Raw genomic sequence first — 17,506 nt, 5'->3', positions numbered from 1 at the left:
GTTTGTTTGTTTTTGTTTTTTTTTTTTTTCCCTGAGGACGAATAAAATGATCCCAAATCCTGACTGGAGCCGCAATGCAGGCCGGGCGCCGGCTGTGGCGGGCGGGCGGGGCGGGAACGGCGCGCGCCGCGAGCGGGCTACTCTCCTCAGGCGGGCGGCGGCGCGGGGCGGGGAGCGGGCGGTGCCGCCTCCATGGCGACAGATAGCTGAGCTGTAAATGGGCTGCGGCGCTGGCTGCTTTCGTCGGGTTGGCACTGATATTTTTCAGAGCCGTTGCTCTACTTCGAGAGGGACAGCTAATCTGTTGTTGGGCTGGTTTTATTGCTGCTGAAAAGTTTCCGCCTGCGGCTAGGCCATTGCTGAGAGCTTTGAGTCGGTGACTGCGACGCTCGCATCAGCCGTTCTTCGCGTGTGGGACTTGGAGCTTGGTCAAGGAAAATGGCGCGATCCGCCTGAGTGCGCTTGGGCTCCTGGGCGGCGGTTAGCTGAGGCTGCCCTTCGGCTCGTCCCAGCACACCGCGGGTCGTGGCCTGGGATAAGCAGCAAGAGCTGCCAACGGGCCTTGGCTGCTGTTCTGCTTCCTGAGCGGGCGTAGCGCTGACTGCTGCGCCCAGATCACGAGTGGAGTGCGCCAGGTTGATGTAGAAGCACTGCTATGGATATTTTCATTTTACATATTGTGTGTGACTTCAGTGAGCTAAGATAAAGTCTTAGTGTGGGAAATACTTCTCCTGCTCGTTACTGCCTTTGTTTTTGATACTAATAAAGCAGTGCAGTTTTGGCTTAGTGACGGTAGGAAGGAGATGGTTTGTATTGGATGTCAGATGTGGTTATGTAACATTATCTGGTGATCTCACTGCCTTTTGGCTGATGGCAGAATTGGCAGCCTACTGTAAGCAAAATCTGAGGAAATTTATTGCAGTAAATGGCAGCACTGGGTATATTTGTTTTAATTGTAGGTGGGTTCTTTGAGCAATTCCGCACTACCATCGTAGGTCACTAGGTTGCTGCAAAACATTAACTTTGAAAGCCATTGGCATAACACAGTAGCTATAAATACTGTCCATATGAAATAGAGCATTTCTAAAGGAAGGCTCTGCCGTGCAAGGCTGTATTAAACTCTGTGTCAGATGATAGCATAAAATTTGAAAGCTGTAAAATTGTGTATTTTTAAATAGCAATAAAAAGTTATTTAACTTACACTCTGTACAATGCTACAGACACTGCTGATTTCAGCAAAAAGAAAATGCTTTTTCCTTGCAGTTGTGGAACAAGAACAGGGATGCAATAAAAAATGGAAAATCAAAAGGTGCAAAAACCACAATGTGGTAAGATACCTGAAATCATTTCCTTTATTACCTAAATCTATTTTACAAAGCTTTAGTAGGTTGTGACAAGACTTTCCAGGGAGGGTGAAGTATTAGAGGGAAACGTTCTTTTTCCTTGTCAGATTTTAAAATTCTTGCCTTGTTCAAATGATAAATACTGTTACCACAAAGTCACTTTCCTGCTAATATTTACCCATGTTTTTCTAGTATTGTAACTTTTTAAAGAAACCCACAACTGTGCAGGTGCTTCAGATATACAGTATCTGCTGCTGCCAAGTTACTAAATAGTCATTAAATGAGTCATTACATTATAGCAGAAGTCTAAGAAACAAGTTATCATAATCATTTATCTCTTTGGGGTTGTATGTAGTTGCCCCTTTTCCCAAATGCTTTGTATTAACCTGCTGACATAAGCACCTGAGTCAAGGTGCTGCCTCTTGTGCAAGTGATTCAGTCTTTAAATAAACACCAGGTAGCAAGCCTTGGCATCTAGCTTAATCCTCCTGGATTCTCTTGGTAATGCACTCAGATTATCATGACTCTGTATTATTCACTAAATATACTTAATGCATCTTGCAAGTGGAAAACATATTATTTAGTAACTTATATCCCATTTACTAACAATTATTGATATTTACAATAAGGTAATAATGAAAGACCAGAAATATTAAAATGAGGCTGCCATTTTTAGCAAAGCAGTGTTCAAATAGCTAACTATGGGTCATGATCAAATCACAGAAGATAGGAATGTCTATAGTGGGATGTAGGTTATGCTTGCTATGTATGGATGTATAAAACTGCTTTTCTTGTGCTTTTTTTTTTGTTTGTTTGTTTGTTAGATTACATATCCATGCTATGTTTTGGGGAAGTTTTACTTTAATACAGAATGAATTTATATGAAGAAAAGATAACACTTCATGTGAAACTTCCTTTTTTACGTTTAGATATGAAAACAGATTTGAACTTACTGCTTGAATGCCTTAAATACCAGATGGACTGCCCTTCATCCCAGAAAGAGGCTTTGATCACTATTTATTCAATTTGTCAACAAAATAGTAAGAACCATTTTTCCCTTGGAAACAACACAGTCATTTTCATTTGCAATGTATGTTAAGAAATTGGTTGTTACTGTGGGCAGAAAAAAAAAACATTAGCCAAAGGACATAAGACTGGAACTGTAACATCTTAAGATTTTCTTCTTGCACAGTAACAAAAAGAAAATTAATTTTTTTTTCTTTCCTGTTATAGGTGAAGCTTGTGAATATTTACGAGAAATTGGTGGTTTGGGGTTTATAAATGATCTTGCAAAGTCAAGTGCTCATGGCATAGTGAAGGAAGCAGCTTTATTTACACTAGGAATCATAATAGAGAGTAATGGTAATAAACACTACTTCGTGTATTTCCAAGTTGGCCGTGATAATGTTATATTGTACTTTGTCCCTATCTTTTTGCATCAAAAATCATGTTACAGAATAACAAGTTAATGTGAAAGGCAGCAAATGTGTTGCTATTTCACTGACCACCCCAAGATTTGAAGAAATGGGGTTAGGGTTAATATATCTGTCTGTGTGGGATTTATGTAGCCAGCTTGTCTGTATGACAACAGGCAACTCTGCTTCCTCATTAACAAGTGTAATGACATGCAGACTGTTCCAAAGTTTGCCTGGGACTGAGGTAATTTAGAACTGATGGCAGGAGGAAGCCCTGAGTCCCTTTGTAGGCCTGTTTTGATTCTGCTCACCGTGTATTGGATACAACTGAGCATCTATTTACTGTATTAACAAACTAATTAATGACTGTGAATAGTTTGCTTTAGGAATTAATGGTTTTTGTTTTCTGGTTTCAGTTTACTGCCAACAAACTTTGTGTTCTTCTGCATTATTTGAGGACCTCATTTCATTTTTAATGAATAAGGATTCTGGTGTGAACTTGAAAAGAATGTCTGTTTATGTCATCTTGGCACTGGTTTCAAATAATAGTAAGTGTTTTTTTGTTATAACACATATTTTACTCACATTTTCTTTTTATGTTTTCCAATGTGTGTGATGGAAATTTGGAACACTTAATCAGTAATGTTTTTGTAAAATCAACTTATCAGATTGCATGTAGATCAGACGTAGCTGTAGAATCATTTAGGTTGGGAGAGGTCATCCATGTAAGTAAAATAAATCTAAGTAAATTGTTGTTCACTGGGATTTCCTTAAATAGAAAAAAATATTGTAGTTTAACAACGTGATTATAGTTTTTAAAAAATTAAGCCAGTGGTTTCTGACAATGTAGAAAAAGTTAAGCATAGAATAGAAATGCATTTGCCAATGTTTGTGTGATCCTCTGTTGAGGAGAGGGTTGAATATGCTTAGGGAATGGAGGACTTAAATGCAAGTTAGATTTGACACTAAGATTTTGTTGCATTCTGCTATTTGTTCACTTTCAGAACTTGGCCAAACCTGTGTCAGAGAAACAGGCTGCATTGATCTGCTGCTGCAGTTATTCAGGTAAACAAACAGCTGCTGTTAAAGCAGGAAAAGTAATAGAGCAGTTAGGACTTGTTTGCTTTGTTTTCTTAAACAGAACAACTCTTTCCACACCTGAGCTGAATCTGTCAGATGAAAATACAAATAGCTGCTACCAGCTGTGGTGTTCAGTCTGTAGCACTCTCTGTGCCTGTGTTAACAATCCTCAGAATGGTAAGTGCTGCTGTTTAAAAACTGTGGTAAATTATAAGCTTTGTTCTCGTTTTTACTGTTCAGCTGAAATTGCACATTATGCTTGGATTTGAGGTTATTTGTTTTTACTTTCCCAGAAGCTAATCAAAAGATTTGCTGTTCAGTCTTTCCGTATGCAAAAGAGTGGCTAGAAAGTTGCATGGAGCCTGAGATAGTTCGTCCTATTTGTTCATTTGTTGGCCTCACGGTTGCAAATAACTGTAAGATAAAACTTTAAACAGCTTTTATTTTGTGCACTTCGATACATAAATGTTTAATTCCCTATTTTTGTCAATCTCTGCAAGTACTTTTGCTGCCCTTACGGCGATCACACTGAAAACTAGATTCGTTGGCTTTTTCTTACACTGCACTGGCTGCCTAAAAATACAAACGGCCTCATTGGTTACAATTTAGAGAGGTCAGTAAAAACAGTTTGTGGAGCTTATTTTACAAATACGAGTGATTACTGCATCTTGGAAAACAGAATTTAGGTGGAACTTGGGCATAATGTTCACCGTTTATATGTATGTATTTCATGTTAGGGCAATTATTGCGTTTCTCAGGATGAACATAAATCCAACTTCAGTTCCTTTATGCGGGTGTAAATGATTAAAAAGTGCGTGGAAAAATAGTGATGGCCTAATTAAGAAAATGCTAAAACAATTTGATACGATTTGAGACTTGTAGTATTTAAGTCACGTTTTTTTCTGTTCTCACTAAGCCCCCGTGCAGAAATATTTTGTTTCTGTTGGAGGATTGGACACCTTGGCTCAAGTCCTCATCAAGCTGATGCGTGGTGATTCCTGTCTGAGTCACCCTAGCACGAAGCTTGCAATAGTAGTAACAAAGACTCTGGATGCCTGCATTGCTAATGACTGTGAGTGGAAAGACTGCTGCCACTTTCATATCTGATAATTCTAAAATGCATTTTATTCAAGTCTAGTTTGAGAATGTGGTATGAATGGATATAAAAGGCAATTAAGTATATCCAGATCCAGTTTGTATTGCAGAATCTATCAAATTCAAGTTGCTAGTGGGAATGGTTCTGTTAATCTGAGGTGGGATAGTGAAATAAACATTAGAAAATTTACACTGAGAACAAAATTAAATTGCTGGTGCTAGTTTCCTGTAAGTTGAACTGAGAACTGGAAATGTGGTAACCTTGGATCCTGGAGTTAGAGCTGTGCTTCTGCAGGCCTATGTCTGTACTAAGAAGCCGCACAAGCTCGAGCACGGAGCGACATAAATGAGAAATGTGAATATAGTTCCTGTTGTGTCTGCAAAGCATCGTTACGTTGATTTACCGTCTGGATGGTGATAGCTCAATGAGGTCTTTGTGTATTCCATCAGAAGGCTTTGTGAAATGAGTCTGAGTCAGGGTGGCCATGATCTAGTGTATTTCATGCTTCTATCTCAAGTGCTCTAACTGAAGTTTCAAAGACCTTAAGAGAATATACCTGCACTGGTTTTGGGCCTAGTTTACAAGAAGTTGGTATGTGACTGGATTAGGTTTCAGCATGCACATACTAGCAGTGCTGTTCCCAGTTTCTGGTAAAGAGGGAACATCTTGCTGAAACATTCCTAGCTCCTTTTGTAGCAGTTCGGTTTTGGAACCAATGAAGGATGAGGAAAAACTCAGCAGAGGTGTACGAAACTTGCACGTTGCAAAACTCTCATTTGTCAGATTGACCACATCTCTACTGAGTGCAATTCAGAGGAAAGGGCAGTGCTGGTTATGAGGAATAGCACACACGGAATTACTGCACCAGCACAGGTGTGGTAATTCAAACTGTTGAAATGAAAGTGAGACAGAAGTGGGACTGCTTTTGGAGGTCTGCTGACAGTGCCTTTGAACATCATATTTGAATGCTGCATGTTTGTTTATTATCTGATAGATTTCTTTAAATTATTTTCAATATGATAGCTGCCATGGCTGTTGTTTTGGCGAAGTATCACACTGTGTCAGAACTGCTGAACCTACTGTCTAATGACACTCTGGATACGGGAGAAAAAATGAGTGTTATTCTAACAATTGGACACTGTACTGAAGTCTCTGGTAAGATTTTCTTCTTCTTTTTGATATATTTTTACTGAATTCTCATACATCCAAATACTTTAATGGTATCATTTCATCAAATTTGGTAACCTGAGGGAAGGAATATTCTATTAAATAATGTATTTTAATATTCAGAAAAGTTTACTTCCACCTCTAAACTTTAAGACCTGTTAACTCATAGTATGTTTGAGAGAAGTAAGCTATTATGTAAGAATTCAGAGCTGGTTTTAGGGATCACAGGGTAAAATTCATCTGAAAAATTCTACAATTAATTCATTCAGACCAGAGGTCAAGAAATACAAAGCATAATTCAAATATTTTAGACCACAACTAAATGGGTACAAATGTCTGGTGTGTGATTTGACTTAGTCCTTCGTCATGTTTCTTACAGCAGTTTTGAACTGTGGTCAAAGCTTCTGATGTGATGTAGAGTGCTTCTGCTCAGCCTGGGTGACAGGGTCATTACAGCGTGCTTGTATTCTTAATAAGAATCTTTTACAATTAGTTGTTTTAGAATTTCCCTGGAGGTTACTGGTTTTTGTTTCTAAAACTGCTTGTCAGATTAATGTGTATGAGCTTGGAACGAACTGATTTTCATTATAACTTCCTATTTCAGAAGAAAACCAGTGTGAACTGCTCAAGAACAATGGTCTTCCACTTATGATTCAGGTACTAACTGAGTCTCAGGATGAGGAACTACACAAAGCTGCTACTTTTGTGCTGCAGAACTGCAAGCAAATGAGTAAGCTTACTGTTAGTGCTTGAAAAATCAGAGAGATGGTTTCTGTGTTTAAGTTCTCTGAACTTTCTAGATCATTTTAAGTATGAAAGCTTTGTGTTCTTTGTACTCAAAGATATTTATTTTCTGCATGAAAGTTGTATGTTGCCACCATATAATAATTATTTTATAATTTTATTATAAATTATAAAATATTTGTTAAATAATTTTAATTTTGTTTTATACAGCTGAACAATTGTCCTTGAAAATAAATGAGAAGTCCCTAAGTGTGAAGAATGCGGAAGAGCTGGAGGTGGACATGCAAATCAGAGAAAGAAATCAACGAAACTACTGGAAGAAAGCAAAAGACATTCTGCACAGAATAAACTTGATTGAAAAAGAACATGAGGAGATTAGCATGTTTATGGAGGTAAGGTAAAACTACAGATTTTCTGAGTGTAAGGAGCTATAGGAAATAAACCATTAAGATAATTTCATTGTGAGCTAGGACATGAGAGAACATTGCATGTATGAGAAACTACAACCTGCAGCTTTTGCTGTTATTGCACATAATGCATACTTAGAAATATGAACTTAGAAGTGTGCAGTGCAATCAGGAAATGCAAGCATTTGTATTCTTATGAGCTATTTTAGTTGATTGTAAAATCAGATTTTCTATGAAGTTGAGATCATTTAGGTTGGAAAAGCAACAGCTCGATTTTCTTTTAATTGCTGATCATTTTTATTTGTGATCTTAATATCTGCATGCTTGAAATGTCCATGATTGTACTGTTGTGACAGGATAGCTAATGGACAAATGTGATTACAGAATATAATATTGTTATGCCATATTTTCTTTGTGCCGTGTAACTACCATGGAACATGGTATCTTTGATTGTGGAGTAGCAATTTTTGTGTTACTTGGCTGGATCTTGAGGTAATCTTAGACTTTTCAAGTGATGTGTATTAGTAGCAAATTATTTCAGCCTGGCACTATGACTTAATAACTGCCCTTCAACTCTTTTGGTAGCTGTGCTGTTTTGTTGGCTCTCAATCAGTCAGGAGTTAAACTGATGTATTTTAGTTAATCTTGTTAATAGGTTTATTCAGCATTTTTAATAGAGCTTGTTAAGTCATTAACAAATCTTTTCAATAAAGGAAGGAGCGGAAGGAAGACCGTTTGACAGGAGTTCATGGGATTTTGATGCTTCAATGCTGGCTTCTGAAGTGAATCCCAGTGATACAAAAGCATGTATAGAAAGAACGCGCAAAGAATTATGTGGTCCACAGTTAACTTCTAAGTTGGATGATGGAGTTCTTGCTCTAGCTGTGAATTCTTCTGCACTGACTGAGAATCCAGTAAATGCTTCTGCTAGAAAAAGTAAACAGAGTGATATTCCACGTTCAGTTTATGCGATGCAGTCGGACACTGCAATTCAAAGTCGTAGTGTAAATGAAAAAACAGCAGGTGAAAAAAGGCAGTCTGTTCTTCAGCTAAGGTAGGTATCTTGCATCAAACCAAAATTAGTAAGTTGCTCTTGATTATCATTTCCTAATTGGATGTCAGCCTTTTCAATTATTGCTTCCTAGCTTGGTCTTTTGCTACGAGTGAAAAGCTGTAAATGTTTGTTGTCCAGCAGGAAAATATTCTATGCAAGTGTTTTTGACATCAGAAACCAAAGATTATAGAGTCTGTAGTACCATCATCTGTAAAGTCCTTTTTTCTCTTAATGATAGGATTCTGATGGTGAGTATGGAGAGCCTGTAACAGGCCACATTCCAATGCCTTAAGCCTAGTGGTGAACAAGCATCCATAGATTGTGGCCTTCAAATTCTCACGTTTGATTAGATGAGGAATTGACCTGTTGGTGTGGATGAAACCAAAATACTTCTGTCATGTGCATTTACTAGAACTGCAGTTATAGACCAGTTCTGCAAGAATTTGCATTTTAATGTCTGTGAATTAAGAAGAAAACTTTGGTTTTCTTATGCTTCTCTTCCTTCCTTGCTCTTCCTCCATTCCTCTGCTAAGTGGGAAGAAAAAGATGTGTACAGTTACTTTGCTGTTCTCTTGCTTTGCCCGCTTGTCTCACAGAACGCTTGCTTTCCTGTTTTCCTTCTCACGGTTATCTTTCTTACTGATAAAGAAAAAATTAATGACAATTTGCAAGAATATTTGTGGTACCATGGCAACGTGTTGGTTGCATAAAAGTAATTGCTACATTGTGTGCAAACTGTAGCATTCTGCCAATTGTGGAAGTTTAATGTGTACTAAAATGTGACATAAACCAGAATTGAAAATGACTCTGGAAACCAGCACTTGGAAAACGCTGTATTCCTGATGCTGGAGCAGGCGTGCTGAGCAGCACTGCAAGGAGTGCTGATAGCAGGCACTTGGTAATATGCTGCATGCTTCTTGCTGTGTAACTTGTAACTTGTGGGACAAATAGAATAGGTAATAAATAGAATTGTTTTGTTTTTAGAATTTTCTTTGATTTTTGTTTAGTGTGGTTTTTGTTTTGTCTCTGAAATTTGTGTATTAATGTGCAGTTAAATGTGTTTTAAATTTTGTTCACGTTGTTAATCTTTCTAGGAAAGGCTTACTTCAACAACCAGGGAAGACTATTAAGCATATGAAATGGGCAAGCACACCAGGTACAAGTAGCTAAATGTATTCTTATTTTTAGATAATTTTGTTCTTAACTTCTAATGCTTGCTTTTATCACTACTTTTTATCAGGTGTAAAATCTAATTAGATGACAAAATACATTATGTATATTCTGTAACTGTTAGAGTAATTTTGGAATTCTATATTGCACACAGTTTTACCAGGAGAGTTTGTTCTGCTTTTATTGTAATACTTTTTTTTTCCTTTTTTAACTATTCAAATGAATGTCTTACAGATAAATACTTAAAGTCTGAATGCAACCTGTACTGAAAAGTATAAGCCCCTAATAGAAAATGTGCAGGGGAACTGCTTTTGTACTGCGCTTGTAAGAGCAAGGGTAGAACCTACCTGTGGGAGTGATTTCTGCCTGAAGCTCTCTGTGTTGAATGCTTGTAGGATGAGGTTTTTCAGATTTGCACTGATCTTCTTTCTCTGGGGTGTTTATTTCAGAATTAGGATCTGGTCAGTCAAATCCTTACTCATAATGTAGTTTACCATTAATTTATAAAACCATTCATGAGTTTACTGTTTGTCAAAATGGTAGCTGTACAAGGGTCCAAGCTGATCTCCATGTGCAATTATTTAGATAGAGAAAAAGCATTATTCCATTATATCACACTTTGAGCATCTGATTCTAAATATTGATAATGTTTGTATGACTTCATTAAGCAGTGTAAGTTTACAGGTCTATTTTGGTCTGTTCAAGTTCAAGCAGTGTGCTTCATTAGGAAATGAAATGTAATTATTCTGGATGTACGACAGTGTCAATATGCCCATTGAACAGAAATTTCTGAAGTTAGTTTTCTGCTGTTATGCCAATTAAACTTTCCTAGTAATCTACTAATAGAAAATACAACTGAACATTGGTATGCTCATGTGTGATTTCCACAGAAAAAGATAGCTTGCATTTTCTTCCTAATGTTTTTTTCTTCCTACTTTAGACCAACATTCATTCTACTCAGAGAAAACCAAGGAAGAAAAAATTAATTTGATTACAACTGCATCCCTTAAAATGACAGACTTCCTGTGTTTGGGTAAGTATCTCAGGTCTTTCTTTGCTAAGTTCAGAAAAGAAAAATTAAAGAACCAGCAATTCAGCAAGTAAACTTGGCATTACATAAATTACTTATTCTGTAATTTTATGTGCTTCCTTTCCTTTTTCTGCATTTAAATAAAGCAAATGTTGACATAGAGCTAACCTATTCCAATTCTGTTTAATATGTCTTTCCTCAAGCTTAGAAGAGCATATTGTAGCTACAAGAATACTTAGGAGCAGCTGTTTTCTTTTTCTCTTTTTGGAAAGAAGGAGGGGAAAAAATGGAGCCCTGTTCAGTTTATTTTGGTATTCATCTAGCTAAGCCTCTAACTAGTATGCAGTTCTTTTTTTTTTTTTTCTGCTTTACTGCTGTTGAGTGCAGACAATTCTGAGACGTGTAATGAAACTTGGACATTAACTGAAGATCACAGTCAGCAAAATTCTGGATTTTACGATGACTACCATCCCTATTTTCTTCCAGGTTGTACAACAACAGGACTGTCTTTCAATAGCAGAACTTTTAGTAAGATGTTGCAAACTTGTCCATACCTGTGTGGCCGTCACAGAGTCATTCTGGAAGCTGAGGAAAGATATAAAAAGAAACTTCAGAAATCATGTGGCTCTAACAGAAGACATGCAGCTTATGAGAGTAATTTGTTTTTTACTAACTGTCCTAATTCTTTTAAACTGCATTTTGAGTTCCAGACTTGTTTAGCCTGATTCTGATCATGCTGCTCTTGTAAGCTCACTTGTTTTGTATGATTTACCAGTAATCCTGCCAAATGAGGTTGGAGCTAGTCACTTCTGTTTTGACTTGGTGTTTTTGAATCTTGTACTTGCAATGAAGATTCACCACTGCTTCAAGCAACGCTGCCAGAGTTTGTCAAGTATTATTAATAGAAGAGAGTATATGAAGCTGAAATAAATGTGAATGGATGAACCTTGTAAGAAGCTTGTTTCATTCTAGTATAAACTGGCAAAGGATGTAAGAGGCCTATAATTATTAATCATAATTTTAATTAAAAGTACATCTGCTATTTTATGGTTTGAAAGAGGCATTTGAAAAAAAAGAAAAAAAAAAAACAAAACAGTTTTCTGGCATTTTTAATGGTGTTCCATTTGATCTTTCTAGAGATAGTGCTGACTCCAGTGAAGAAAGGAAAACTGCTAGTAGAGACATCTTTAAAGAGCAAACAGGATAATTTCCAAAGTAAGGCCTTAACTTGGAAGTTAGTGCAAAAACCACTTATTGTCTGAATAATTCTCTTCCAGGGCTTCACCACGAGAGCTTGTGGGTAGGAGTTATAATAAAGTTCTGTGGATGCTGTCATAAAGCTGTCAGACAATGTATGTTCTGTAATTGTGAAACTATTACGCTACTTAACAATTAAGTTTTCTGGTACATTGTTGAATCCTGCTAGGATTTCTTTTGTGCCACCTGCTATTTTTTGTTTTGTTTTGGTGCTTAAGGTGTGGGAAAGGTAGTGGAATCAGAGCACAGTGCATCTGTCTGTTCTTGGATTCGACATAATTCTATTGTACCGTTATAGCTGTGTTATCCTATCATACCTGCTTTTGTTCCTTCTTGGAATTCTGACAGGCACTTGAGTTTCTATGTGCTACATAGCTAGATGTGTAAAACTTCAATTATACAACAATACTGGAACAAGTATCAGAAAAGTATCAGAAAGCAAACTATCAGAAAATTAAGTAAATAAGGTATTTTTTACCTGTCCTGCATTATGAGAGGTTGAGTAAAATGTTAATGACAAATGGAGATAGACGAGTGAGGATAAGTTCCATCAGTTGCCCCTTTAAAAAACAACAACAACAACAAAACCTGATTATCTTTGATAATGCGCAACAACTGTTCATTTGTAAATAGTGGAGTATGTATCTTTTTAAATACTCTATAGCACAGTGAAAAGTAAGTTTTATTAACTCTTTTCATTACTCTGCAGATGCATATATTATACGTCATTCACAAGGAGTTTTCTTTAGAATCTGGTGATTCTGGGTACATGCAGAGCTTTGCCTACAATCATGAAATAATATGCTCATAGAGTAATAACCGATACTGTCTCTTAGCATGGATGACTGGAAGTTGTAACACAGGCTAAAGCAGCTCTCTAAATCAGTACTTAAATTTTTGAACATTAATATTACTTTAAAAAAAAAAAAACCAAAACAAACATTCCCATTTTGACAAAATCAGCCCACCCATCAGGGATTCCTTTTTAATGATCTCTTTCCAAAACTTCTGTTTACTTCATTATTTAATTTCTGGTAATGGCTAGTGGATGATTTTTATTTTTTTAAATCAGATTCAAAACCAACTAATTTGGCTATGATGCTCATGAGAATTTTAAAAAGCTTTTCTGAAAAGAACGGTTTATTTCATCCAAGAACCCATTACACCAATATATTACTTCTAGCAATTAAACATTTTCTGAAGTTAATTGGATTTTTCAGTCTTTCCTCAAAAACCAGGTGGTAGCATGGCTCAGAAGATACTGTAAGTTTTAGTTCCTGAAATGTTAACTGTGTGTTGCTGTTCTGTTTTTTCGAAAGTAAAATACATAATGTTTTGTTGTTTTTAAGGTATTCTTTTGACTCCAATTAGAAAAAGCAAACCCAATACTTTGAATAGATATCAGCATAATAAAAATACTCGGTTATCTGAAGAATATAACTTGCAACCAACATATGAAAAATGTGAGTATCGCCAGAAAATTAGTTCTGTAACAAGCATAACTGAAAGATCAGGTTTTACCTTTAGTTCAGGGCACTGAAAAAAGTGTCCGTGCTTGCTGCTTGGAAACAAATGGCTGAGGATTTTAACAGATATTCTTGTAGCTTCAATCATAAGATTACTTAAGTTTATTTTAACTTAAATGCTATTGTTTTGCTACTTGCCTCCAGTACCTAACTAATTCAGACATGTTAATGCCAATAATGAGAAAAAGATCTAATGAGAAACAGATATTAGTAATAAGGCAACATGTGCGTATCCATGTTCATTAGAGGCAATGTTCCTTCCCAGCACAAGAATCAGGCTTACAGTCGAGTTCAGTTAGTTCAAAGTGGCCGAGGGTTGGCCTTCTTCACAGTTTTATAGCCTTCCAAAAAAGGCAAGATGCAAACTTGGAGAGGGTGTGAAAGAAATGTGCAGCCATGAATGCCAACGGTTAAAAGAAAATTGTCTACGTTCACTTGATGAAGATGAGGTTACCTGTGTGCAGCCTTATACACTTGTCTTTATCTTTGTAAAATCACTGAAAACTGTGTAATTCCATTTGAAGTCACCTTTAACAGGAGCCCAATACCTAAGTGAACCATATTAAATACAGATCATTTCCCTGATGATTCTACTGCAGTCATAGTGGCATATCCCTGAAACAAGTTAACTATTTTTCTATTGTTAGTTATTTTCAAATAATGGAACTTTCACAAGTAATGGAAATGGAAGTATGCTTATATCCTGAGCTTGTGAAAGTTGGCACAGTATAGAAATGGTACACACCTAAAAGAAATAGCTGTCCTGACGGGAAAACAAATACTGAGAGTGTAAGTTATGTAAGCGCAACAAAAATGCAGTATTTTTCTGTGACATTTGCCTTTATTTGAGTAAATGGGTGACAGTGAAGAAAAGGCTGAACATAACATGTTTGAAAAATGTCATTGTATTGACTGTTTGCTGGCAACACAATTCTCAACTAGTTCTGAACAATAATGCATTCCTTCTAATGTGAGATACTATGTAAGTTGACATGATTTTTAATTACACCAAAATAAATGCAGAACAGTGAGAAATGTTACCTGGATATAAACACAAGAGCTTTAAACAAGAGAAGAACCTGAAAAAATCTCACAGATGAAGAAATTAATGATATTTTAAAGAGAGTAAAATAAATGGGTAGTCACTGGAATTTGATTTTGTGGTGCTATGCATTTCACAAAGGATGGACAAATGTTTATCTCTCTGAGAAATACAGCAGGTTACAGGTAAATGTCAAACTTTCTCATATCATATGCACTATCAGGTCATTTTTTGAGCTTTTGTTCCTGATTTGCTTGCAAAGAAACGTGGGATGAAAAATTGGCAACCTGTGAGCTGATCTTTGTGCCATTTCACTGCTGTGCACACTGAGGTTTTGAATGGTCTCTGTAAACTAATCAGTTTTTATGCTAATGGAGAACTAAACTGGGAGGCATTAGAGTGGCACCTGATAGGGTACAAAGGGTTTCAGCTGAGGGCTGGATTAATACCCGTGTTTGCTAGGAATTGGATATGTTCTTGGTTCAGTCAATTGGTGAGGGTCTGTGAGATTTTCTGTTGTAGTTTTTGCTTTGTTTCATGTGTATGCTTCTTACACAGAGGTGTGGTTTATGGATGGAGTAGGTAACGTTACTGCTGTACTCTCAGTAAATGTGGGGGGGTTGGTGGCAACCATTTATACTCTGAAATCTTTTCTAAAAATTGTACTGCGTTTTGTGATAATGGTTGTCTTGATATTTTTATCTCCCATCTTGCAGAAACAAGAAAAACAAGGATCATCGTCAAAGTCTTTCAAGAGAATTTTGGATTTTAATACATGAAGTTGAAGAACAGCATTGTTAACAGTGAGGTACAGTTACTACAATTCCAACTTCTAGAGAATTTAGATGAGTTCAGACCCATGTTTTGTACTGCTAACATTCATAACAATTGTTGTGCTTTGCAGATTTCAGTTAAACTGTAAGTTTTTCTAACACCAATAAAGCTTTTGCCAGTAAAAGTTACTTTTAGTTTTTAAAAATGTAAACTTCTTTGTAAACTTTTGATCGTGACAATTAATTTGGCTTTGTCTGAGCATTTTTAGTTTGCTTCATCCCATTTGCAAGAAAAGGCTTATTGCCAAAATGCTAGAAGCTGGTAAGAAGCAGTGTTCTGACTTCCTCTTCATCAGTGAAATTAGCAGCTGAGAGACTTTGTCATGGGTTTGGTGTGTATGGGAAAAATAGGATACACTGTCAAATGTGTAGGAGGGATGCAGCCAGGTCAGCAATTCAAATTAATGGAAACGCTTGAGTGAGCGTGGAGGTGATAAAAAAAAAAAAACCTTTCTAATGATATTGAAACATTTATGATATAAATGCTACCAGGTACTGAATTGGAGAATGCAATTTGTTACTCAAGAAATCTACATACTAGTGGAATTTCTGTACACAAGATTGGGTACTTTTAGAGAGGACAGTGGTAGAACAATCTTTTCTATTCTTATTTGCAAATAATTTTGTGTGAGACAAGATATGTCTGTGGCAGAAAACACTAAAGGTATGTTTGAAAACTGCTCAGTATAGTGGATGAATCTTAAATGGGTACAAGTAAATGGTAATGCAGGGCTTGTGAAAATGGCAGAACTTACAGGTGGAACATTTAGTATGTGGTTTATTTGCAGTATTTCTTGACTAGTATGGATGACTTGGATGGTATTTGTGGACCTACATAAAATACTGCAGCTGTGAATGACGCACAGTGTAACTACTGGTAAATTTGATTTCATTTTATGGTGGGACTTCTTTGCTTGTTGTTCAAGTTGGTGAGCAGAACCACTGTTTCTGTTAAGTTCATAATATTTACTTAATCTTTTGTGAAAGCCTTAGTGGCTTGTTTTTCTTTTTTTTCCCATGATAGCCTTATTATTTGAATTCTGATTGTTAGTATAGAATGGCAAAAATGTAGTTACTTTGCTGTGGGCTTCCACAGCGGTGTAGCTCAAGTGCTTAAAAACAAACCTGAAGTGGAAGCATCAGATGATGCTAATATAATAAATAGGTCTTTTAATGGTTTTCATCTTTGGCACTCCCTTTTTCTTACTCAAATGCTCAAGCAGCGGTAAAAATGCCTCGAGTCTGTCTTGTCCATCCTCTTTCCTCGAGCTGTGCAAGAAGGGGGCTGTGAACGTCCCCTTAAGTCTAATGAGGCGCGTTCTGGAACACGCTGCTTCCGTGCCGCACAGCGGGCGGAGCGGAGTCGCGCCGTGTCCGCCGCCACCAGGGGGCGCCGCCGCGTCCGCCCCGCCCGCAGAACGGCACCGCCCAGAGCGGGGGGCGCTGCCGGGGCTGCCCGGGCGCCGCCTGATCGGAACGAGGCGCGGCTGAGAGCGGCTGACGGCCGCCGGGGGCGGGGCGCGGCGGGGCGGCGGCGAACGGCTGCGGGGCCGGGAACGCGGCGGGCCGGCCGCGCGGGCGGGCCGGGGAGAGGGAGGAGCGGGGTCCTCGGCGGGCCCGGGTGAGGTCACTCTTTGTGGCGGCGGTTGGCAAGATGGCGCCGGTGCCGGTGGAGAAGAAGCTGCTGGGGCCAGACGGGCCCGGCGGCGCCGATCTCCCCAGCGAGGAGGAAGAAGGGCAGAACCTGTGGTGAGCGGCCGGGCCGGGGGGACGCGCCTTCCGGGCCCGCGGACCGAGCTGCGCCGCGCTGCTGGGCGTCCCGCTCTGTCACGGTGGGGCAGCCTGCCTCGCGGGGCCGCCTTCGCTCCACCTGCGGCCGGGGGCTGGCGCGGGCCTCTTCGGGCCCGGGTCGAGCGAGCACCCCGCTCCGATGCGGCAGGGCCGTGAGGCGGCCGCGCTCGGGCCCGGCGGGCGGGGTGCGGTGGGGAGCGCGGCGGGGAGCAGCGGCAGGGCTGGGGCCGCGTCGCTGTGGCGGCGGCGTGCGGGGCCGGAGCGGCTCTCACCGCGCGGGGACCGCAGGGATGGGGTCTGTGAGGCTGCGGTGCTTGTTCTTAGGCGCTTATCTCTTGAAAACAGTGGTAACGGAAGAAAAATGTGTGAGCGAAATACGCTAATGGATTGTGGGAAGAGTTAGTCATCAATTGGAAAGTAATGCATTGCAGTGACGTGACTGCTGCTAGGGGAAAAAAACTTCACTGCCTGTGCTCTAGGGATTGTAAATCTGTCCCTGCAAAGGTGGCTTATTTCTGGAAACGTTGGAAAGAGAAATGAACTCAAATTCT

At 38.7% G+C, this 17,506-nt stretch overlaps 2 protein-coding genes across 4 annotated transcripts in view; both read left to right on the top strand.

Moving 5' to 3' along the window:
* Positions 1-46: 46 nt before the first annotated feature.
* TERB1 (telomere repeat binding bouquet formation protein 1) lies at positions 47-16,789 on the top strand (the record flags this gene model as incomplete). Its single annotated transcript, XM_079541301.1, is given in 20 exon segments — positions 47-213; positions 1,264-1,288; positions 1,292-1,328; positions 2,273-2,383; positions 2,577-2,705; positions 3,175-3,306; positions 3,763-3,823; positions 3,900-4,015; positions 4,132-4,254; positions 4,755-4,910; positions 5,958-6,089; positions 6,706-6,831; positions 7,056-7,237; positions 7,966-8,306; positions 9,401-9,462; positions 10,417-10,509; positions 10,993-11,160; positions 11,644-11,721; positions 13,113-13,226; positions 16,434-16,789. Coding segments are annotated over 20 exon segments (2,709 nt in total).
* The window catches only part of DYNC1LI2 (dynein cytoplasmic 1 light intermediate chain 2), a gene marked incomplete at both ends in the record, with an annotated part of 22,900 nt that continues 22,122 nt past the window's right edge, over positions 16,729-17,506 (top strand). For 2 of the 3 annotated variants that reach the window (XM_079541647.1, XM_079541648.1), the window contains one exon: positions 16,819-16,913. In XM_079541647.1, the coding sequence (XP_079397773.1) occupies positions 16,819-16,913 (95 nt within the window). Of the gene's footprint in view, positions 16,914-17,506 lie in introns of all 3 variants that reach the window. The other variant, XM_079541649.1, reaches the window with a different exon arrangement.

Source organism: Tetrao urogallus (genome assembly GCF_951394365.1).
Source record: "Tetrao urogallus genome assembly, chromosome: 12".
Lineage (NCBI taxonomy): Eukaryota > Metazoa > Chordata > Aves > Galliformes > Phasianidae > Tetrao > Tetrao urogallus.
This window is presented reverse-complemented; position numbering and strand designations above follow the sequence as displayed.